Source organism: Saprolegnia parasitica (genome assembly GCF_000151545.1).
Source record: "Saprolegnia parasitica CBS 223.65 unplaced genomic scaffold supercont2.156, whole genome shotgun sequence".
Taxonomy (NCBI): domain Eukaryota; phylum Oomycota; class Saprolegniomycetes; order Saprolegniales; family Saprolegniaceae; genus Saprolegnia; species Saprolegnia parasitica.
Window position 1 is genome coordinate 19,991 of NW_012156550.1, and position 20,162 is coordinate 40,152.

The 20,162-nt window shown below is 61.2% G+C and overlaps 9 protein-coding genes across 9 annotated transcripts; 3 read left to right on the forward strand and 6 right to left on the reverse strand.

Moving 5' to 3' along the window:
* Window positions 1-2,558: 2,558 nt before the first annotated feature.
* Window positions 2,559-5,880, reverse strand: SPRG_15153 (hypothetical protein; the record flags this gene model as incomplete). The annotated part of the gene is made up of 8 exons (XM_012354330.1): window positions 5,726-5,880; window positions 5,546-5,679; window positions 4,997-5,505; window positions 4,059-4,949; window positions 3,323-4,006; window positions 3,092-3,270; window positions 2,682-3,048; window positions 2,559-2,618 (listed from the first exon to the last, which is right to left on the reverse strand). The coding sequence occupies exons 1-8, from the start codon at window positions 5,863-5,865 to the stop codon at window positions 2,559-2,561; spliced, it is 2,964 nt and encodes a 987-aa protein (XP_012209720.1). The 5' UTR covers window positions 5,866-5,880.
* Window positions 5,881-5,915: 35 nt separating this feature from the next.
* On the reverse strand, window positions 5,916-7,942 carry SPRG_15154 (hypothetical protein; the record flags this gene model as incomplete). Its single annotated transcript, XM_012354331.1, has 5 exons — window positions 5,916-6,056; window positions 6,107-6,174; window positions 6,221-6,415; window positions 6,459-7,517; window positions 7,567-7,942. The coding sequence occupies 5 exons, from the start codon at window positions 7,940-7,942 to the stop codon at window positions 5,916-5,918; spliced, it is 1,839 nt and encodes a 612-aa protein (XP_012209721.1).
* Window positions 7,943-7,958: 16 nt separating this feature from the next.
* SPRG_15155 (hypothetical protein) lies at window positions 7,959-10,115 on the reverse strand. Its single transcript, XM_012354332.1, has 6 exons — window positions 9,784-10,115; window positions 9,632-9,739; window positions 9,258-9,586; window positions 8,550-9,214; window positions 8,426-8,510; window positions 7,959-8,372 (listed from the first exon to the last, which is right to left on the reverse strand). Exons 1-6 carry the CDS (start codon window positions 10,108-10,110, stop codon window positions 8,003-8,005), a joined length of 1,884 nt encoding a protein of 627 aa, XP_012209722.1. The 5' UTR covers window positions 10,111-10,115; the 3' UTR covers window positions 7,959-8,002.
* A 632-nt stretch (window positions 10,116-10,747) lies between these two features.
* SPRG_15156 (hypothetical protein) lies at window positions 10,748-11,470 on the forward strand. The gene has a single exon (XM_012354333.1). The coding sequence runs from the start codon at window positions 10,759-10,761 to the stop codon at window positions 11,401-11,403; it is 645 nt and encodes a 214-aa protein (XP_012209723.1). The 5' UTR covers window positions 10,748-10,758; the 3' UTR covers window positions 11,404-11,470.
* A 588-nt stretch (window positions 11,471-12,058) lies between these two features.
* On the forward strand, window positions 12,059-13,794 carry SPRG_15157 (hypothetical protein; the record flags this gene model as incomplete). The annotated part of the gene is made up of 8 exons (XM_012354334.1): window positions 12,059-12,186; window positions 12,230-12,426; window positions 12,467-12,654; window positions 12,700-12,924; window positions 12,969-13,000; window positions 13,043-13,136; window positions 13,183-13,361; window positions 13,409-13,794. 8 exons carry the CDS (start codon window positions 12,059-12,061, stop codon window positions 13,761-13,763), a joined length of 1,398 nt encoding a protein of 465 aa, XP_012209724.1. The 3' UTR covers window positions 13,764-13,794.
* On the reverse strand, window positions 13,767-14,409 carry SPRG_15158 (hypothetical protein). Its single transcript, XM_012354335.1, has one exon. It carries the CDS (start codon window positions 14,368-14,370, stop codon window positions 13,801-13,803), a length of 570 nt encoding a protein of 189 aa, XP_012209725.1. The 5' UTR covers window positions 14,371-14,409; the 3' UTR covers window positions 13,767-13,800.
* Window positions 14,410-15,441: 1,032 nt separating this feature from the next.
* On the forward strand, window positions 15,442-16,540 carry SPRG_15159 (hypothetical protein). The gene is made up of 5 exons (XM_012354336.1): window positions 15,442-15,608; window positions 15,656-15,769; window positions 15,816-15,925; window positions 15,972-16,278; window positions 16,319-16,540. Exons 1-5 carry the CDS (start codon window positions 15,449-15,451, stop codon window positions 16,516-16,518), a joined length of 891 nt encoding a protein of 296 aa, XP_012209726.1. The 5' UTR covers window positions 15,442-15,448; the 3' UTR covers window positions 16,519-16,540.
* Window position 16,541: 1 nt separating this feature from the next.
* SPRG_15160 (hypothetical protein) lies at window positions 16,542-17,585 on the reverse strand. The gene is made up of 4 exons (XM_012354337.1): window positions 17,524-17,585; window positions 17,340-17,483; window positions 16,838-17,293; window positions 16,542-16,783 (listed from the first exon to the last, which is right to left on the reverse strand). Exons 1-4 carry the CDS (start codon window positions 17,537-17,539, stop codon window positions 16,578-16,580), a joined length of 822 nt encoding a protein of 273 aa, XP_012209727.1. The 5' UTR covers window positions 17,540-17,585; the 3' UTR covers window positions 16,542-16,577.
* Window positions 17,586-17,661: 76 nt separating this feature from the next.
* On the reverse strand, window positions 17,662-18,872 carry SPRG_15161 (hypothetical protein). Its single transcript, XM_012354338.1, has one exon. It carries the CDS (start codon window positions 18,850-18,852, stop codon window positions 17,737-17,739), a length of 1,116 nt encoding a protein of 371 aa, XP_012209728.1. The 5' UTR covers window positions 18,853-18,872; the 3' UTR covers window positions 17,662-17,736.
* Between the last annotated feature and the right edge of the window lie 1,290 nt (window positions 18,873-20,162).

Genomic DNA, 20,162 nt, shown 5'->3' on the forward strand with positions numbered 1-20,162 from the left:
CTCGTAAACACCAAATTTTGAATGTAAACGCCAACATCTCAAGCGTAAGAATTAAACTGGTGATGAATTTCGCCTGTGGCGACACGATGTACCAATTTACTCGAATTGGAACGTCCCGTCGACCTGCTGCTAGGCGAACGGATCGCTCCCAGTCGGCGTCACGGGCTCCTCTTCGCTGCTCTCGTTCGGTGTTTCGATCCGGCCGGCGATTGACTCAGGTAGCGGTGTCTCGGTATGAAGAAGCTCGTCAGCGTCGAGAACCAAAGCATTGCTACTGGCATTGGACCGTGTCGAGACCATCGGTGACGCGTCGTCAGTACGCAGCTCGACGGCGGCTGCCTCGCTGCAGACTGCAGCGACTTCAGGAGGGTCATCCTTGGTTGTCTCCAATGCCGCTTTTGCTGGCTCGTCATCAGTTGCATTGTCTTGAGGCTCTGTCAGACCCACGGTCCCTCTTGATTCTTCACTGCTTGAGGGAGAGCTTCTTGCCTCATCTACGCCTTGGGCCTCAGAGACGGCCGACAGCTCGGCAGCGGTACTCAACGCCTCAACAACTGCCTCATCGGATGGTGCCGAAACAGCTTCGAGATCATCACCTTCCGGGGCCACCGTCTTTGCTGCGTCGTCAACGACGGACGATGCTTCATCGGGACGCTCCGTGAACACCTCAACTTCTCTTGTGCCGTCCGTGGCTAATGCAATGTGCTCTGCCTCGTCGACGACTGACGGGATTTCGTCCGAAACCATCGGTGACGCGTCGACGGGATGCGGCTCTTCGGATACGGCAGCGACGTCGGGATCGTCAATCGGACTTGCCCTTGACGCTGCCTTCTCCAATTCGCCGATTGCATCGTCGCGAAGCTCTGCCAGAGACACTGCTGCATCGTCCGTGACGGGTCCCAAGTGCTCTGGCTCGTCTACGCCTGGCGCCTCGTCTTCCGAGACTACTAGCGGCTCGACAGCGGCGACAGCTGCTTCGCCGGCTGCACCTTCGTGATCGCCGCCTTCCAGGGTCATAGGCGCCGCCTGTGCTGGAGCCTCGTCGATAGACGCTCCCTCTTCGCAAGGGGTTCTCGGAGCGCTTGCGTCATCCGTGGGAGCCGTAGCGAGCTCTGCCTCGGCCACGAGCGGGATGACATCTACCGAGGGCTCGACGGTGCTGGCGGCGCTTATATCAGACTGCACTGCGACCACCGCTTCTGGTGGCGTTTCTGGGATCGCAGGGCCCTCGCGTGGCACGGTATTGTCGCCGTCCACACTTGCCAAAGCCGTTGCATCGTCCGTGTCTTCGGATACATCGTCGTCTTTGCTGTCAGACGCTTCACCCTCTTCATCTCCCTCCTCCGCCTCTTCTTCGTCTCCGTCTTCTCCCTCTTCCTCGCCGTCGACCTCGCTCTCTTCCTCGCTAGCTTCCTCGCTGGCTTCCTCGCTGCTCTCTTCCTCGTCATCGTCGCCTTCTTCACAATCTTCATCGGCCTTCTCGCTGTCTTCCTCGGCTACCCCTTTCGCGGCTTCCGCCTCCACGTCTCGATCATATTTGTCAGCACTGCCGCGATCGGTAGACCTCGTAACAGCATCTTGCGAGCCGCTTGCCGTGGCGTCGATGATGCAAGAGGCTCCTTCGACAGAGTCGAGATGCGCATGCGACGTCGAATGTAGCAGCATTGGCGTCTCAGCCGTGGAGGCTACAGTGTCGTCGACGGAGGCTTTAGACACCATAGCATTCTCGATAGCTTCCTCGTCTGGCGGCAGCGTCATGTCGCCGTCCGAGCCAAACATGTCAACGTCGGGCGTCGTGACGGCGGCTTCCACGTGGTCTTGCTCGGTTTGTGCCTGGAGCTGTAAGCTGTCAGCTACCAGTGGCAAAACGCTGACCGACGACGCTTCGAGTTGAGTAGACAGGGCGTCACGGATGCTTTCTTGTGCTGCCACCTCGGTTGCGTCCAGTGCGTCGTCTGCATCATCTGCCGGTGGCAAAGCCATGTCTCCATCCGAGCCGGACTCGAGGTCGGGCTCGACAGGGTCGGTCGCCTCGGGTATCGGTGCATCCATCTTGCACGTCTCGCGCAATGAGACCTCCAACGCTGCTTGGCTACAAGCGTCGATGGCCAAGAGAGGCGCTTCGGCGTTTTTAGCAGTCTGCTGACGCCGTCGCCACACGCGCTGGATAGCTGTCGCTGCGGCTTGGCTCTTCTGAACACTGCGACGACAGCGGTGCGATCGGTAGACGCTTTGAACAGCCATGGCGGCCTCGGTCTCGGTCAAGAAGACGTGCCACTGCCGCCAACGCCCTTTAATCCTTGTTGACGCGTCGCGGGCGCGCCAAAAGCGCCGACGCAACACAAACATGTGAAGCCACGCACCCAGCGTCCGCTCGCGCACGAGCTTGCGTCGGGTCGCGTGGCCTCGGGCGTGGCGCTGGATCGCAACCGCCGCATCGAGACGGACCCGGTGACGGCGCCAGGCCCGCTGAAGGCGTGTCGCAGCGACGCGCGCCTGGTTCGCCCGTCGGCGCAGACCGTGGCGCCATAGCACTCGCAGCAACCGTGTGCGCGCGGTTAGCAGCTGATGTCGATGGTGCTGCGCTCGCCACCGCCGGGCGTACGCCTGTACAAGCACTACACATCGTGTTGAGACTGCAGTGGCGTCTCAGAGGGCGCGGTACCGATTGCGATGCGAACCTGACGCAAGTGCGTCTGCGCCTGCCACCGACGAACGTGCGCTTGAAGCAGCCGCGCCGCCGTCCAGCGCCCCGCTTGCAGATGCACGAACTTGGACCGACACACGAACCGGCGAGTGTTCGATTGAATGCACACGGCTGCGCGATGGATTCGGAGGTTCGCGTGGAACCGGAGACGCGCGAGCCTGCCACGCACCCTCGACTGCAAGAGGACCACCGCCGCGGCCCGCTGCATCTTGGCGGCTTGGTACCGCTTCTGCTGCAAGCGCATGCGCACTTTGGACTGCAGCAAAATGGACGCGGTCGTCTGCGCCACGCGCGCGGCCTGTCGCTGGGTCTGCAGCTGCGCTTGGCGATCGAGCTCGAGCCTACGCGTCCTCGTCATCACGGGTAGAAGAGGCGTCGACCTACGCGAGCGCCGACTGGACGACAGTGGACCGCGTCGTCTGTGCTTGTTTGGTTTGCTGGCACTGCTGGAGCGCAAGTGTCGTCTGATGTAGCTGCTGCTGCAGGGACTGGCAGCGCTCGGTTTGTGCAGCGAGCAGCCGTTTTGCTGCTGCGACGTCGTCTTGAAGCTTCTGGCAACGGTCCTACTTGGCGCATCTTGGTTCTCTTGTAGTACTTGAGGAAGAAAACACCCACCGTAACATCGGCGTGGTCCGACTGGAGCTGGTGGTGGACGTCACGCAAGGCGTGCAGCTCCGTCGATCGCCCGAGAAGCTCTGGCTCCGCGTTCTCGGGGGCGTCGCCTTCTTCCCTCGACCTACCGGGGTCTTGTAGCTGCATGCGTAGCAGTTGCGCGTTGACGTCGCGAAGACGCTGGACTTCTTCGCTCAGCATCGCGAGCTTGCCTTCGACAACCACATCGTCGTGCAGACCTTTTGGCGGCGTCCGGTGCAACAGATGGTGGTGGGCGAGCGCGCGGTCGCTCTGCACACGCCGCTTGACCTTCTCGCTCTCTTGAACGTGCTTGGCAAGCGCGAGCCGCCGCGCGGATTCAGCGTCAACCAGCTGGGCTCGCAGCTGCCGATTCTGCTCCTTGAGCGCCTCGGGCGATGTGTCGTACTCGAGACTGAGCTGCGTCGTGCGCCACTCCGTGTGCTTGGCGTAGATAGGTCGCGCCGGCGTCGATCGGCCTCTCCGAAGTACACCGAGGGGCTGGTGCGTCGACTTTTTCTCTGCGAGCGCTGCCGTGAGCTGCTCGACTCGGGCCTCCAGCGCCTCGATGCGCGGAGAGGTGCAGGCACTGGTACTGGAGGGCACTAAGAGAGCTTGCTGCTGCTCATGCGCTTGCATGCCAGCAACGTACTCGTCAAACGTCACTTGCTACCCTTCCGACGCATGAGCTATGTGTGCAATTACAGAGAGAGAGACGTACTCCGTCGCCGTTGATGTCCAGGTGCTGGAAGAGCGTCGCAATCTGGTCCTCTACGGGTCGCGTGTCGGTTGCCGAGAGCAGCAACGTCTGCAGTGCGACATTGCCTTGGAGCGCCGCGCGAAGCTCCCGCAGCGAGATGCTTCCGCTGTGGTCACTGTCGATCATGTAGAAGAGCTTCTTCCACTGCGCCGTCGTATTGGACACACCCGATGCGATTCGAATGGAGGGTGTAAAGGTCAGGTCGACGCGAACCGCGCCAACTTCATCTTTGGAGATGCGGTCGAGGAGGGGATACCAGCGGCTCGGTATCGGTCGGCGCCACACCTCTAGAAGGGGCAGCGAGGCGAGCGCAATTGCAACAGGTCCCTGGAACACCACGATCGATATGCTTGGCGCTACGGAGCTTGCCTGAGCGTTGGTCACGGAGAACACGACGGGTGCGCTCGGAACAGACGCGAGCTGGTGCTGCAGCGGCACCGTAGACGACGACGCCAACGACGGCGGCACCGAAACCGTGATCGTCGTCGGCAGACCCGACGTTGTCGCTGCGCTTGAAAGCACGAGCTTGGTCACGGCGAGTTCGACGTCGCCGTGCAGCTTTGCCAGGAACGTCGCCTGAATATGTACGTGCCCGGCCTCGTGAGCAAGCGCGAGCCAATCATCGATATGGAAATCATCGTCCGAAACAACGAGGGGAGCGAGGATCGAAGCGCTGCCATTGGTCTGGCCCAGCGACGCACCTCTGGAGAAGAGACTGCACGACAGCGAGACCGGCAGCGTCGGGACGTTGAGCACGACGTGGTCGGTCCATTTCGGCGCCCCGTCGCTGAGCTTGTACACGGACGACTTGTACACGTCGAGGTCGCCCGCCCGTAGCCGAAGGTAGGGGCTCTAATACGGTATACATGTAGCAGCACGAGAGCTTCTCTTCCGAGTACCTTCCACGAGAGCGCGACTTTGGCTTCCAATGGCTCCAAATAGAGTTTGCCGACCACGGGCATCGGTGCAGCGGCGGGCGACAGCGATACAAGTACTTGATGCGTTCCGACGGTTGTCCACTGCCGCGCGGTATTCGGCACCGCCTTGACCGACCCGCTGCCAACAACGACGCCGCCTTGGTACATGTCGATGCGCACCGCCCCTGCGCTGTGTGGCAGCAGTACGCTCGGTTCGGTCTTGGTCGCTGACGTGGTCGTCGTCTCGATCGCGTCGCCGAGCACACAGAGAAACAGCGTTGCTTGGTACCACTGGGGTGAGCCCTTGATATCGTGAAAGGTCAAGAGGAGGCCCGTGTCGTCAGAGGCTCCTCGCCCGAGATGGCGCACCGCGTGGAGATGCACGTTGACAACGCAGACGCGGTCACCGGTCGGCGTCAAGGCCGGCAGCGCGAGCATCGCGACATGTCCCTTGTCTGTGATGTACGAGAAGAGCGGCGTCACCGCCGTGGCTACGAAACACCTCAGACACAGAAGGCCCCTCCAGCGTACCGAGTGTGGCTTGGGTCTCGCCATGCAAGATTGCGAGCGACAGCAGTGGGTGGCAGCCGGGCCCCGAGAGGTCTACGGCGTCAAACCATAACGGCGCATCGAGGCGTGCTCGACCTCCGACAACGGGCGACGTGCTATCGGAATGCCGGTTGATCTTGGAGGCTACGAATATGAACGTACGCCGACGAGATGGTTTTCGCCTGTAGCGTCGCGAGAAGCTGGACACTGGAGATGTTGGCGGGCACTTGGTCAAGCGATATGCTGTCCATCGAAACACGCAACGTCGCCGTCATGCTTGCTGATGGCGGCAGGCGTGGCATGGGCGTTGGAGGTCCAGGTATAAAGACCAGCGCCAACACCGTGTCTTTTATCAGAAGCGACGAGAAAGACCATTCAGATGGCTGCAGTAGCCATGCTGCAAGGTTGATGCAAGCCGCAGGTGCGTCGGCAGCTTCAAGCACGAGGCTCGGGACGGTTTTTCGCTCGGGCTCCAATGCAGAGGCACAGCCATCTACACCACGCGGCGCTTCATGCGACGATACAAAAACTGCAGTGAGGTACAATGCGCGAAGACGGAGGCACGTGCGTCGCCGACCACTTGCTGGCCGCGATTCGCATCGTCACCGCCGCTGCCACGCTCTGATGAGCAAATTGGCAACATAACACACAAGGTACCTGGCGATGTGAGCTGCAGATAGAGCGTGCCGGGTCCTGGGACATACTGCACAGGGCTGGTTACGTCGCTGAACAGATCCTGCTGCGCGTCGTAGGCGAACGGTTGCGACGCTATGCTGCAAACCACCTCGTGCACAACGGAGCCGCCCAAGACGAGCGCCACCGGCCCTTGCCACGGTGTCGCCACCGAGCTATCTACAGAGACCAAAGCAAATCGATCGCCTGTGTGGTCCTGTACCTGTCAGCATCTCTCCGTAAATGTACCCCTGAGCGGTATCGGCAGCCTCGAGGACAAGAACGGCGGTTCGACTGTCGTCGACGCGCAGCTCCAGTCGCATCTCCTGCGACAACGCGTGCTTCTGACCATCCCACGAGACTACAACGGAAAGATCTGGTGTGACGAGCGAGATCCACACGTGGCGTGGCGAGGGCTCGTAGGTCGCCGTGTCGGAGCCGAACCCAACGCGGATCGCCGATGACAAGGCCACGTCAAAGGTGGCGGACGAAGCAGCGCAGACCACGCGTGAGAGACGCACCTCGTCGTCCAGGAGAAGCGAGAGGTTCAGGATCGGCTCGTCGAGACAAACAGAGAGCTCGATGTTGCACGCGACGCACGCCAGAGCGGACGAGCAGTGGGCGATGAGCGGCTGCGTCGACTGCAGCACGACGTCACCGCCACAACGAAGCTCCACAGTCTTGGTCGTCGCCGGAAGGTTGCAAAGACGCGTCAGCCGAACGGTCGTCAAGAAAGCTTCTCGGGCAGCAACGACCAAGAGCTCGCCTCGCGGCGTCAGTGGCACCCACGCAGGCGTCTCGGAGAGCGCAAGATCGCACGTCGCGACCGTTGCATCGTCGCACGTCGCGTCAAGAATACTCAGCGCTAGCGTCGACTGCGCCGGCACCTCGGCCAACGGCACAACCCAGTGCCATGCCCACTCGGCGCCAGAGTTGGAGAGGGCGAGCGGCGACTCGAGTACCAGAGTCGCCGTAGGTGGCAGCGAGACCCGCGCGACGAGGTTGCAATCGGGCGCCACGACAGTCCTTGCTTCAAGGACGAAGAGATGGCGATAACCAGAAATCGGGCTGCGCTGGAACGGCTCGAACGCCAACGTCACCACGACTTGGTGGCGCACCGCCCGTTGCGCCGGGTGCTCTTTGAGGTCGAGCGTCGTAGCGGCTCCGAGTTGCAACGACGCCAGTCGTGCAGTGCCAAGACTGCGACTGCCAACGTCGGCAAACAGCTCAAAACCCAGGCTTCCAACGGCGAGTGTGCGGTCTGTCGTGGGGAGAGAGAGCACTAGCACCGACAATGAGCCACTTTCAATACCGTTTAACCCGTGTCGTACCGGTGCCAACGGACAGATGCGCCGAGACGGCACCGCCGCCAGGCGTCAGCGTTGCGACGAGGGTACCTGGCGAGCCCCGGCGCAGCGACACCGTCACGCGGAGGTAGCCCGCGCGCATGCTCTCAACGGCATCCCAAGGCCCTCGGTACGCGAGACGTAGCTGGACGCCTGGCCGCAAGGCGACAGAAGACGCGGTGGCGCCGACGACCCACTCGACCTCGTCCGACGTGGCGTCGGCCAATCGAAGCGTGTCGCCAAGCGCAGAGTCGCACGTCCAAGGCGGCGGTCCGTCCAAGAGCTGCGCTGGCTGGCCCGGCCGCCACAGCCGCAGGCCGCCGTCGACGTGGCCATCGGGCGCAATCTGGATCCGGCCCATAAGAAGGACCGTTACAACAGTTATAAAATGGTTTGGAAAAGTTATCACGCAACTCGACTGCTATTCGTCGTCGTCGTACTCTAGCGTAAACTCGGGGGCGGGGGCTGGCTCCTCCTCTTCAAAGTGCTTGACAGGCGCGACGACGGCGACGGGAACCGGCACGGGTGCTGGCGGCGTCTCGATCACCGCCGGCTTGGCGCCCCAGCGGGATTGACGCACCCGCTTCGGCGATCCGGATGGCGCCGGCGACTGGACCAACGACGACGACGTATTAGGAGCACCAATCGACGTGTTATTCGAAGTGTAAAGCGGGTACTCGACCGGCTTGGTGGGCGGCGGCCCGTACGTGGAGGGTGCGTGGGGCGACGACCGGGGTGGCATCGAGCTGGTCTCGACGGCCGTGCCGAGCTGCGCTTCGCCGTGGGCAAATCTAAAGCGTAGCAAAGGATCAACACAAGCGCCATAACGCAGCGACAGTCGTACGTGCAGCGGTCGCCGTAGCGGCAGTTGCCGGACGGAAAATTCATGCAGAGACGCGTCTTGAGCTGCGGGCGCGGCGGGCGGGCGCCTGGTTCGCCCGGTTGCTGCGGGCGCGGCGGGCGGGCGCCTGGTTCGCCCGGTTGCTGCGTCGGTCCATCGTGCGCGAAGCGACAGCCAGCGCCGCGGAAGCAACGGCCTTGCGCATAGTCAAAGCAAACGCCCTTGGTAAACCCACCGCCGCCACCACCAAACGACGGCTGTCCGAACGACGACCCACCCTGGTTGAAGGGCGACGACGAGGAAGGGCCCTGATGCGGCGCCGACGAAGGGGTACCCTGTCGAAACGGAGGAGGGCCCTGGTTAAAGCCCGATGACGACGACGGCCCCTGGTTAAAGCCCGACGACGGCGGTTGTCCCTGGTTAAAGCCCGACGAGGGCGGGCCCTGGTTATAGCTCGAAGAGGGAGGACCCTGGCTGAAGCTGGACGAGGGAGGGCCCTGGTTGAAGCTGGAGGAGGGAGGGCCCTGGTTGAAGTTGGATGAGGGTGGGCCTTGGGTATAGCCCGATGAGGGAGGGCCTTGGGAATAACTCGACGAAGGCGGGCCCTGTTGGAACGACGAGGAAGAAGAAGCTCCTTGGCCAAACGAAGCTCGAGGAGGCCCTTGGTTGAACGATGGTGACGACTGGCGGTACGAGCTGGACTCGGCGTAAAAGGATTGCTGCTGCGGTGGTGGCTGGACGGGATCGGGACGCCGGCGACTGCTGTCGCGAGGAGGACTCCGGCTGCGGGATCTACGCATTTCCTTGAGCATGGCATACGTCACTTTTGACGCACCGCATGCGCGTCCGTCGGGGCGAGCGCGAGCGCGACCGGCCACGCGAGTTGGAGTCCCGTCGCGGTGACGAGGGATGTCCGTACCGCGGTCCGTTGGAGGAAGAACTCGTGTGCGACTGCGGTGCATAGCTAGAGTACGAAGACTGTGCCGGTGGGGCCGACGCGTACGACGACGAAGTCGCGTGCGGGCTGCCGCTCGGGGCCTTACTATCGTGGTTCTTCTCTTCGCGCTGCTGCTTCATGCGCTTTATGTTGTCAAGGAGCATCGCAAGCTTCTCCTTCTCTGCGTCCGAGTTGAGCGGCGGCGCGGCGGACGTTGAGGTTGTGGGCTACGTCGGCTGCATGAGCCACCAGACGAGACATGCGCGCCGTACCGGTGGCGGCGGCGTGGCGAGGAACTCGGCGCCTCCAGCCTTGGAAATGTCGTCGCGCGAGTAGACGCGCCGGGTGGCCCAGTCGTGCACGATGCGGTGCGCTTGGTCCTACATCCTGCGATGGGCTCGCATCCTCGACACCGATCGGCTACCTTGGCGTCGGGCGCGAGGTGCTTGACGGCCGAGAGCGTGTGCGAGAGGTGCTTGCTGAAGCGCGCGGCGAAGACGTCCTTCTCGACGCCGTACTTGGCCTGCGACTGGCGGATGACGGCGTCAATGACAAAGAGGAACCCGAGCGGGTGCTCCGACTTCCACATCATCGTCTCGATGGCATGCACCACGCGCTTGTAGTCCTTGATGAGCCGCATGCACACAGCGCTGGCGGCCTTGACGCGGGTCGCGGACGTGCCCTTGGGCGTCGCGATCTGGGCGAGCGCGTCCTTGATCTCGGCCTCGCCTTCCTTCCACGACAGCGCCATCCAAGACCAAATATCCACTCGTTCCCACGAGGAAATTCGACCGGATAAACCTTCGACATCTAATACCGCCTTTTTCAGCCGCGCATCGAAGGCCGCGCCGTGCCGCGTCATTGGCCTCGTCCACGCGAATGCTTTCGCCTGTCGTCGAGATCCGCTCCTACGGCCGGGCTTTCCTGCACGGCGATCGCTGCCCGCCGGAATACGGCAATATTAATTATCGGAGGTTGTAGCCCTCCGGGCAAGATCGCGGCCACCGTCCACCGACGACACGGGTTGAGGCCACTGGGTTGAGGCGACAGACGTGGGAGACGTCACAACGTCAAGGCCGCCGGCGATGACAGTCAAGAGCTTCCACAACGGCAGCTGCGAAGCCCTGCGTACAATGTCTATTAACGTTAGTACGCCTCGATTACGAGCTAGTGACATGTACGGTCGATCGTGCGTCCGCGAGCTACTCGGCTGTCAGCATGTTGAACTCTTCTGCTACCCAGATCAGCGTCCTTGGCAACCGCCGGCGACGACTGCCAAAGATCGCAATACTGAGTGCGAGCTCGCGCGATCTTGGCCGTTTCATTGGTCGACGACGGGTGACGGACCAATCAGCGGCGAGCTAGGTCACGACGATGGGTCACTGGTCGAGTTGCCAAGATGAAGGAGGCTGCGCAGATCGCCGCGTCATCCGAGCCGCAGTCCAACCAAAAGGACGAGAGCGCGGTCAAGGGCTCGAGCCTGCGCGACCTCGTCGCTGCCATCGAGCGCGAGGTGCAGTTCCTCGATGGCACGATCCCGCTCGCGCAAAAGGCCAAGCTGCAGGAGGCGCTCGCGGCCTACAGCGGCGACATGGACGAGCTCGGACGCTACGTGCACTTTGACCCGTCGCGCAACTACACGCGCAACCTGATTGCAACCGACAACACAACGTACGCGCTCATCCTCCTCTGCTGGAACCGCGGCAAGTACAGCCCGATCCACGACCACCCGTCCGACGGCTGCTGGGTCCGCCACATCCAGGGCACGGTGCACGAGGTCCGGTACTGGAACGACGGCGTGACGCTGGCCGAGGCGTCGAGCGTCATGGTCACGCACGGTGTGACGTACATGGACGACTCGCTCGGCCTCCACAAGGTCGGCAACCCGAGCGACGAGGTCGACGCGATCACGCTGCACCTCTACGCGCCGCCGTACGAAAAGTGCCGGCTCTACTTTGACCCGGAAGACGCCAATAAGAACTCGGTGGCGTTTGCCACCTTCTACTCCGAGTACGGCGACATGACGCAGGGCGGCGATTATTAACAAGTCCTATAAGATAACACTGCGTTCTAGTCCAGCACACTCGACCTGCTTGGCGACTACGAATACATATCAGTCTATTGTTCTGCAATCCAAGGACGGATCACCATTCGACGTTCCGACGTGCACAAGATACTGCATCGACATCATCTTCCGCCCGTCACATGTCGCCGCCTCACCGGAGGAGATGGACCGGCGCATCGCGAACACGCCGAACACGTCCAACGCGGTGATGGTCTCTAGTACATCTCCCTGCCATGTTGAAGGCTGTTGCTATGCAGCTTGGTATGACGTAGGGCGCAGTCCAGCGAGCAAGATCTCGATGGTCAACCTCCTCATCTCAGAGTACCAGTCGAATGGTATACTACCAAAGTCCCGGTTGGTAGGTTCTTCAACAAGGGACCTCCTTCCGCATGCCCTACTGACTGCGGCAACTCCGACGGCGGTCGCGCCGTGCCCCGCTTTTCGACCAATCGCAGCGCCATCGGATTCTTTTTGGCCAATCATCGATGCTGCTTGTGAATCCAGCCAATCCGAGCCCGGCAAACGCAGCTGTTTGTGCAAAAGATCGCAAGGCATTATATGACGACGCATTTGTATGGTGATGGGATGATAGCGCTATAAAAATATTGCGGTCCTCCCGACTCGGCGATTTGCCATGCGCTGCCTCCATGTGCTTGCGGCGTTGCTGCCGGCCGCGGCCGCCAAGACGATCCTCCACATCTCCGACATCCACCTCAACATCACGCTCAATGAGCTCAACTACGGCCACGACTCGAGTCCGCGGTGCGACGCCGGTGCCAACGAGGTGCAGCTCAACCGTGCGTAGGCTGCTCGAGTCGGCGCTCGCCTACGCGCAGAGCGTCCTGCCCGAGCCCGACCTCTTCTTGCACACGGGCGACTCGGTCGCGCACACCAAGCTCAACGAGTCGGTCTTGCTGCAGAGCGTGCGCCAGAACGTGCAGGCCATGGAGCGCTACTTCCACGCGCGCAACGCCACCGCCATCGTGGGCAACGCCGACTGCGGTGCGTCGCCGCTCTAGCGCTTGTGCAAATGTTTGGCTAGTCGACGACTACCTCATGAACGTCACGGACCCGGCGAGTGGCACGAACCCGACGATCGGCATGATCGACGCGGCGTGGCGGCCGTCGCTGACGCCGGCGCAGTTCCACGCCTTCGACACCCGTGGCTACCTCTGGTACCAACTCGAGACGAACCTCATTCTCGTGACGCTCAACACGGTTCCGTACTCGGTACGAACCTTGCTTTTCATCTCCGTCATGGAGCCTCGTGCGCAGGTGCGCCACGCGCCCAAGACGACCGACATGCCCGACCCGTTTGGCCAATTCGCATGGCTCCGCCAAGTCCTCACGGACGCCAAAGCGAACGGCTCGTACGTGTACATTGCGGGGCACATCCCGCCGATCATCGACTCGTACGCGGGCAAGCAGCAGTGGGAAGTGCAGTACATTGTGCAGTACCAAGCGATCGTGCAGCAGTTCCCGGACATCATCAAAGCGCAGGTAGACGACACCTCGTCTCTATATCCGATCTGATTGGGCGCTAGCTCTTTGGCCACGTCCACAACATTGAGTACCGGTATGGAATCCCGCATGAAGCCATGTACCACGACTCGTGTAGGGTCCCGATCCCGACGCTCGATGGCGCAGATAGCGTGCCCCTCTTCGCAACGGGTGCCATCTCGCCATACTTTGGCAACAATCCGTCGTTTACGGTGCGTCGTTAACGCGACAGTGGCCAGACGCTTTACAGAGGAGTAGGTGTGGGAGTACGACAACGTGACGTACGACCTGCTGGACTTTACGGTGTACGCGACCAACTTTACCGATACGACGCTCGTCGCCTCGACGATTGTGGGCTGGAAAAAGGTCTTCTCGGCGTCGACGGCTTACAACATCACCAACCTCTCGAGCCAGACGTTGCGCAGCCTCACGCAGCGGTAGCCTTCCAACGTTCGTTTGTGTTCCGGAGTTCATTTCGGTGTAGCATGAAGAACGACTCGGCACTGCTCTTCGAGTACTACCGCCACACCAAGGCCGACTCGAAGCGCCTTCCGCCGTGCACGAACGACGACGATAGCGCGTGCTTGGACGGGATTCTCTGCACGCAGACGTGGTTCACGACGCCCGACCAGTACCTCGAGTGCGTCGACGAGCGCATAGAGGAGCGGGGCGGCCGCCGTCGGCTCATCCACGCGATCCCGCGCATTAGCTGGTTCTATGCGCTGCTCATCTCGGCACTCGTCTCGGTCATCGTGAGCCAGCTCCTCGTGTGGCTCCACCACCGCCTCAAGCGCACCAACTACGTCTCGATCCGCGAGCCCGTGCATGTCGACCCGTAACAAGCTCGGATGGAGTCATAAATTACATGGGTACGGTTTAGTTGAGTTCGCCAAACTCCGAGTAGAAGCTCGAGACGGCCGTCGAGACCTTGGTCGCATCCGACGGGTCGAACCAGAGCTTGCACTTGTCGTACGGCGGCGCGTAGAGGTGCAGCGTAATCGCGTCGACCTCGTCACTCGGGTTGCCAATCTTGTGGAGGCCGAGCGAGTCGTTCATGAACGAGACGCCCTCGACGATGTTGTCGTTGGACGTCTCGACGAGCTCGGCGCCCGTGTTGGTGTACCGGACCTCGTTGACGGTTCCCTGGATGAGGCGGACCCAGCAGCCGTCGGACGGGTGGTCGTGGATCGGGCTGTACTTGCCCTTGTTCCAGCAGAGGAGCATGAGCGCATACGACTCGTTGTCGGTCGCAATCAGGTTGCGCGTGTAGTTGCGCGACGGGTCAAAGTGGGCGTAGCGGCGGAGCTCGGCCATGTCGCCGCTAAAGTCCTCGAGCGCGTGCTTGACCTCGTCCATCTTGTGCAGCGGGATCTTGTCGTGGAGGTCGATCACCTGCTCGATGGCGTCGACGACCTCGGCCAGCGACAGCGTCTTGCGCTTCAGCATCTCGGTGGTTGGTTGCGTCTTGCGGAATGGCCAAGAACCCTATTTTGGGATCTTGTATCTCTTTCGCGTACGTATACCGCCCCATACTTTACCGCTGCTTTGCGAAAAACGACTCGGCGTTTGTATACGCACCTGTGGCACCACGTGGCTTGAACTTCAAGGTGGCCATCACCGCACCTCGCACGTCGTCGTAAAAGTGAGGGAGCTCGGCGAGGGTGATCGATGAAGCTGCGTCCTGCAAGCTCCTCGGTGGGGCCGTGGCCGCGCGTGCTTGGCAATGAACAAGGGTCCATAAACTGTTGACGATCCCTTGGCGATGACCCATGCGAGTTGCGTGCGATTAGCCATCCCGTCGTCCCGCAAGAACTTGCGTTTTGGACACGCGCAAGGGGCGCGAGCTTGTCGTGACGTATGCATAGTAGCCAGCACATCCTCGCCTCCGCCATCAGCTTGAAGCACGCGCTGGTGGTACAGTAGTAAGACTTGGCGGTGTCTGGAGCTCCAATGAGCCATCGAAGGTTTCGATAGCCGACACTTGCCACCCTGCTTGCCAGACCACCGACGTGCTTGTCAGCTCGTTGCGTGTTTGTTTAGCCGGCTCAACCGGTTTGGTTGGGACGGTTGGCGAAGGTGGTCGTCGAACGGGAGCCCACATGTTCGGACCCATAGGTCGATGTTCCTTGATGAAGCTACAGACCAGGACCATGAGCTACCACTCGTACAGAGGGGCCATGAGCTTGGAAAAGGCCATGAAGAGATGCCTTTACGTTTTCTACGCGCAAAAGAAGAATCCCCAAGACTCGACGCCCGGTCCCAGGCAGATCGGCGTCACGAGACCGCGCGGTTGCGTAGCTGTAGATGTAGCGTCAGTTGCCGTTTGGATTCCAACGTCTTAAGCCCACATCTCGACCACCCGACGCGGTGGGCGACTGTCTTTCCCCAAGCAGTTGAAATTGCCGCGTCCACAGCAGGTCCAGGTCCCGCAATTGGGTCCATCGGGCCCTAGAAACGTTCGGCGAAGCTTCTTCAGTGCGCGGGCGGTCTCTGGCGGCCGCCCGAAACGCACCGTATCTTTGTGATGGACGACGCCAAGCGAGCGGCCGACGCCGACGTCTGCGCCGAGATCCGCGCCCGCTTGCTAGCCGGTCCCGACGGCCACGAGGCCAAGCTGCTGCTGCTCGCCAGCCTCTTGCACCGACATGGCCTCACCTCCAGCATCGGCAAGTCGCTGCTCAAAGGTAGCACGGCCACACGGCCCGCGTCGATCCTCATCCCGTTGGCGTAGAGCTCCTCTTCCAGCAGGACGTCCGGGGACGACAGCTCATCGACGCCATTCTGGCCGAAGAAGCCTCGGACACCGCTGTGCCTGCGTGGCGCACGCGCACCCGCAAGCTCATCGGTACTCGTACCTGCATGCAAGGCTGTGGCGTCATGGAGCTGCGCAGACATTGAGACGTTCAAGCTCTTTGACTCGCTGTACCTCGACTGCCCGCTCGAGAAAGGCAAGGACATCTCGCGCAAGGACCGCGAAGAGCAGGAGCTTTTGCACGAAAAGGTGCGTGAGGACTCACGGCCCGGTGTCCACCATGCATCCCATCTAGTCGCTTGTCTACGGCGAGGTCGACTACCATGCATTCCTCGACATCCTCTCGCGCGTGCCCACGCGCCCTGGCGACACCTTCTACGACCTCGGCAGTGGCACCGGCCGCGCCGTCTTCCTCGCGCGCCTCAACTTTGACTTTGCCAAGTGCGTTGGCATCGAGCTCCTTCAAGGCCTCCACGAGGCGGCGGCCGAGATCTGCCGCAATTACACCGAGTTCGTCCAGCCCACCATCTCGACGACGTCGCCGGAGCTCGCCGTCGCCTTCTTCCACAGCTCGTTTCTGGACCTCGACTGGTCCCACGCAGGTACATCGCGCTCTCTTCAGCGTCGACCCATGCAATCTAGACGTCTGCTTTGCCAACTCGACCTGCTTTGACGCGTCGCTGCTGTACAAAATGTCGGTGCAGGCCGAGCGGCTTCGTCCGGGCGCGTACTTTATCACGTTCACAAAGCCGCTCGACTCGACGGCCTTCGACATCATCTTCAAGCAGCGCTACAGCATGAGCTGGGGGCCCGCGACCGTGTACCTCCACCAGCGCCTTTAAACTTTTGCCCAGCCATCAAACCTCCTTTGTTTTGACAAGACTATCCACGCTGCAACGACCTAGCGCCGGGAGGAACGGTCGTCCGACGACGACCGGCGGCGGCGATCCCGACGGGGTGACGAGGAGCGGCGACGGTGGTGCTCGTCCGGCGATGACGACCGGTGGCGACGGCTGCGCGACCGAGACCGGGAGCGCGACCGCTTGGAATGCCGCTTGGGCGACTCGCTGGCGTCGCGCGACCTGCGGGACGACGGCGGCTTGCGCTCTACGCGCCATTCGAGCATGAGCATCGGTATACGATATCGACCATGGTGCGTACCACGGGAGCGAGACGAGCGGTCGTCGCTGTCGTCGTCGCGGTGCTTCTTGGCCTTGGCATCCTTCTTCTTCTTCTTCTTGGCTCTCTTTTCCTCCGTGGACTTGGCCGAGATCTCGCCGCAGTCGGCGATCGTCACGTCCATCACGGGCTTGTCGTTGCGACCGCGGTCGACTGCTACCATCTTGCGCACCACGTCCATGCCATCAATGACCTCGCCAAAGACCACGTGCTTCCCGTTGAGGTGCGGCGTCGGCGCGAGCGTGATGAAGAACTGCGAGCCGTTCGTGTTCGGACCCGCGTTGGCCATCGAGAGCAAGCCAGCCTTCGTGTGCTTGTGCTTGAAGTTCTCGTCCGCAAACTTGGCCCCGTAGATGGACTCGCCGCCCGTGCCATTGCGGTTCGAGAAGTCGCCGCCCTGGCACATGAAGCCCGCGATGATCCGGTGGAAGATCGAGCCTACGCCACGAGTAGGTCAAGGCGCTTCGAGTAGATGCTGGTATACCCTTGTAGTGGAGAGGCTTCTTGGTGGTCTTGCCGAGGCCGCGCTCGCCGGTGCAGAGCGCGCGGAAGTTCTCGGCCGTCTTGGGCACGTCTTCATAGAGGCGGAAGTCGATGCGCCCAATGGACTTGCCGCCCACGGCCATGTCTACCGCTGCATGAGCCTCGCGCTTGCTGCATGATCCTACCAAAGTAGACGCGCATGCTGCTTGCTGCTCGACCTTGGACCTGTGGAGCGATTGGAACGCCCGGTTTTCCTTACAAGCACACTCTCGATACAAGAACAACACATCGAATTTGGCGCCATACGCCCTGTTCAACTAATCGTGCACAATTCAAAGCTTCATTTGCTCTTACGGATGTGGATATATACAGGCAGCGTTGCCACGCATCAAGTGCACTTACTTGCCCGGGTGGAGGCCGAGCTGGCCCGGCGACGGCTCTCCCGTGACCTCGCCAAAGTACAAGGAAAACGTGGCCTTGAGCTCTTCGATGTTGGCGCGGTCCTCCATCCACGACTGGAACGCGAGCGAGTTGGCGCGCTGAATGTCCCAGGGCTGCACACCGCTGGCCGGCAGCACGTCTGTGCGCGACGAGAAGCCACCCATGAGGGTCGACTGGACCTCCTTGGAGACGATCCAGTTGACAAAGAGCTTGGCGGCCGCGGGGTGCGGCGCCTCCTTCAGAATCGCGATGCGCTGGCCCCACGCGAGGTAGTCGGATGTCGCGTTCGTGCCCGTGATCTCCTTGACCGACGCCGTGGGCGCGGGGGCCGAGCCCGCGATACCGATGGCCTTGCGCTGCGCAGTGACGGCGAGGTCTGGCGTGTGGGACCCGCGCTTGAACTCGATCTGCTGCGCCGCCATCTTCTTGACCCAGTCCCAGCCGTACTCCTTGACGTAGCGGTCGTAGACGAACAACGTCGCGTCGTCGTCGTGCGGGTAGGCAGACGCAATGAGGCCCGCGTACTTGGGGTCGGCGAGGTCTTTCGCAGTCGCGGGCGGCGTGAGGCCCTTGGCCTGCAGCTGCGCCTCGTCGTAAAAGTAGCTGAACGTAAAGACCGCGTGCGAGAGCCACGTGCCGTCGGGGTCCGTGAAGCCGTCGTAGACGTTGCTAAAACCGTTGGGCTTGTACTGGAGGAGCTTCTCTTGCTTCTTCCAACGCGGGTAGTCGTTGAGCGTCTGGAGCGCGACGACGTCCGCGACGAGCGTCTTGGTCTCGATCTGGTTGTCAATGCGCGCGTTGTGGTACTTGCTGTAGTCGACGACCATCGTCAAATTGAGATCCGGGTACGCGGCGCGGAAGGCGTCGGCGACGTAGTCCTGCTGCTGGGCGTGGTCGCCGCCGTGGTACACCACGAGGTTGCCGCCTTCCTTGCGCGCTTCTTCGTAGAGCTCCGCGAGGGGACCTTGGGTCTCTTCCGCGACAGACGCGAGCGACCCGCAGCCCGCTCGGAGCGATGCGCTGGTCGTCGCGACGACGAGGGCGAGAACCGGAAAGACGTGGAGAAGCTTCATGCTTGGGGGCTTGAGAGAAAATCAAACAATGAGGATCCGAGGTGGTGTCGGCCATCGGGCTAGCAGATTCACTAGATTTCTGAGAGCGAGCTACAGGATGACTCCGGCTGTATGCGAAACGGACAAGACATATGTGTCCCAGGTTGAAGTGCGTCGCAAACGACGACGACACTATTAGACCAAGACCGACAAATAGAACTCACTCCGCTCACTGGACTCCTCTCCAACGCGAATAACCCGGTAAGTGATAGAGTCCAGCTCTCGTTTGGTTTTAATTGAGCTACACCAGCTAAAATCTACGTACACCTTGCGCAGGTACTCGGTGCCACCCCAGTCCATCGCGTCACGACAGATTCCTGTCACCAAGAGCGTATGTCGGTCACGCAGACCGGAACAATCATCCGACCGGTACCGAGATACGCAATGTTTCACCGATCTGCATATTTGAGGCCAAAGAATTCGCGGAAGTTGTTTCCGCATTTCTCACCCTCGTGCCATACCAATGTTGCTGAAGCTTGTGCGCCAGGAGCACGACGCGCTGCTCGAAATGCAGACATATTACGCCCGAGTCTTCGATTGAAAACAAGCTCGCTTTACGAAGACGCGGGTCGAAACGGCAGCAAGTGTGCGACGTCTACGAGACACATCTCGTCAACATGTATCGTTTCTATGCGCATTCCGGTCCGACCTGCGCGCCAAGCACGTCCATCGTTGGCGATGCTGCCGCCTTTAGCTTAATCTAGCGGCGCGTAAAATTTCTTTTAGAGCCTCGCCCGATCGACCACTGTGCGTTTGAAAATGAAATGACCGAGACATGGGTGAAAGGACACTTCGGAGAGCACGGAATTGGAGGGCGATTTGCCGTCCGAGGCGTACAGCGGTAGCGAGGCGCAATTCAAGGTGCAGCACTCCAAACTAAGATCGTAGTGCCGTCTTAGAGGCACCACTCAGGACGTCGACGCCACTTGTCGACAACCTGGTCGACAACACCAATTCATTGCAAAATCACCCAGTGCCCAGGGATGCCGGAAATCTGCATGTTGAGCCTCTGTCCATCACTAGTGACTTGTAGTGGACCGTTGAAAATGATCCCAACATTTTTCAATATTTCTTATATTTTGGCCATGTACCGCTACAGCAGGCGCGATCTACGTGTACGTACGCACCGTCAACGCTCGATTTGCGTCTCGACGCCGAGCCTGCATACGGCTGCACGCGCCGACCGTCATCCGCTGCACTCCGGTTCAACGTCATATCCTCCTACTCGTCCTTCGTGGCGCAAGCTTCCGGCCAACGTCGACCCTCGTGCG

Coding starts and splice junctions, on each gene's coding strand:
- SPRG_15155 (XM_012354332.1), bottom strand. CDS start 10,110: ATGGCGCTGTCGTGGAAGGAAGGCGAGGCCGAGATCAAGGACGCGCTC. Junction 9,587..9,631: donor TCGCCACGCCGCCGCCACCG/GTACGGCGCGCA, acceptor CAGCCGACGTAG/CCCACAACCTCAACGTCCGC. Junction 9,215..9,257: donor CCCCGACGGACGCGCATGCG/GTGCGTCAAAAG, acceptor GGAAATGCGTAG/ATCCCGCAGCCGGAGTCCTC.
- SPRG_15156 (XM_012354333.1), top strand. CDS start 10,759: ATGAAGGAGGCTGCGCAGATCGCCGCGTCATCCGAGCCGCAGTCCAAC.
- SPRG_15158 (XM_012354335.1), bottom strand. CDS start 14,370: ATGCTGAAGCGCAAGACGCTGTCGCTGGCCGAGGTCGTCGACGCCATC.
- SPRG_15159 (XM_012354336.1), top strand. CDS start 15,449: ATGGACGACGCCAAGCGAGCGGCCGACGCCGACGTCTGCGCCGAGATC. Junction 15,926..15,971: donor AGGAGCTTTTGCACGAAAAG/GTGCGTGAGGAC, acceptor CATCCCATCTAG/TCGCTTGTCTACGGCGAGGT. Junction 16,279..16,318: donor CCTCGACTGGTCCCACGCAG/GTACATCGCGCT, acceptor CATGCAATCTAG/ACGTCTGCTTTGCCAACTCG.
- SPRG_15160 (XM_012354337.1), bottom strand. Junction 17,294..17,339: donor GAAGCCTCTCCACTACAAGG/GTATACCAGCAT, acceptor CTCGTGGCGTAG/GCTCGATCTTCCACCGGATC. Junction 16,784..16,837: donor CCGCTCGTCTCGCTCCCGTG/GTACGCACCATG, acceptor AATGGCGCGTAG/AGCGCAAGCCGCCGTCGTCC.
- SPRG_15161 (XM_012354338.1), bottom strand. CDS start 18,852: ATGAAGCTTCTCCACGTCTTTCCGGTTCTCGCCCTCGTCGTCGCGACG.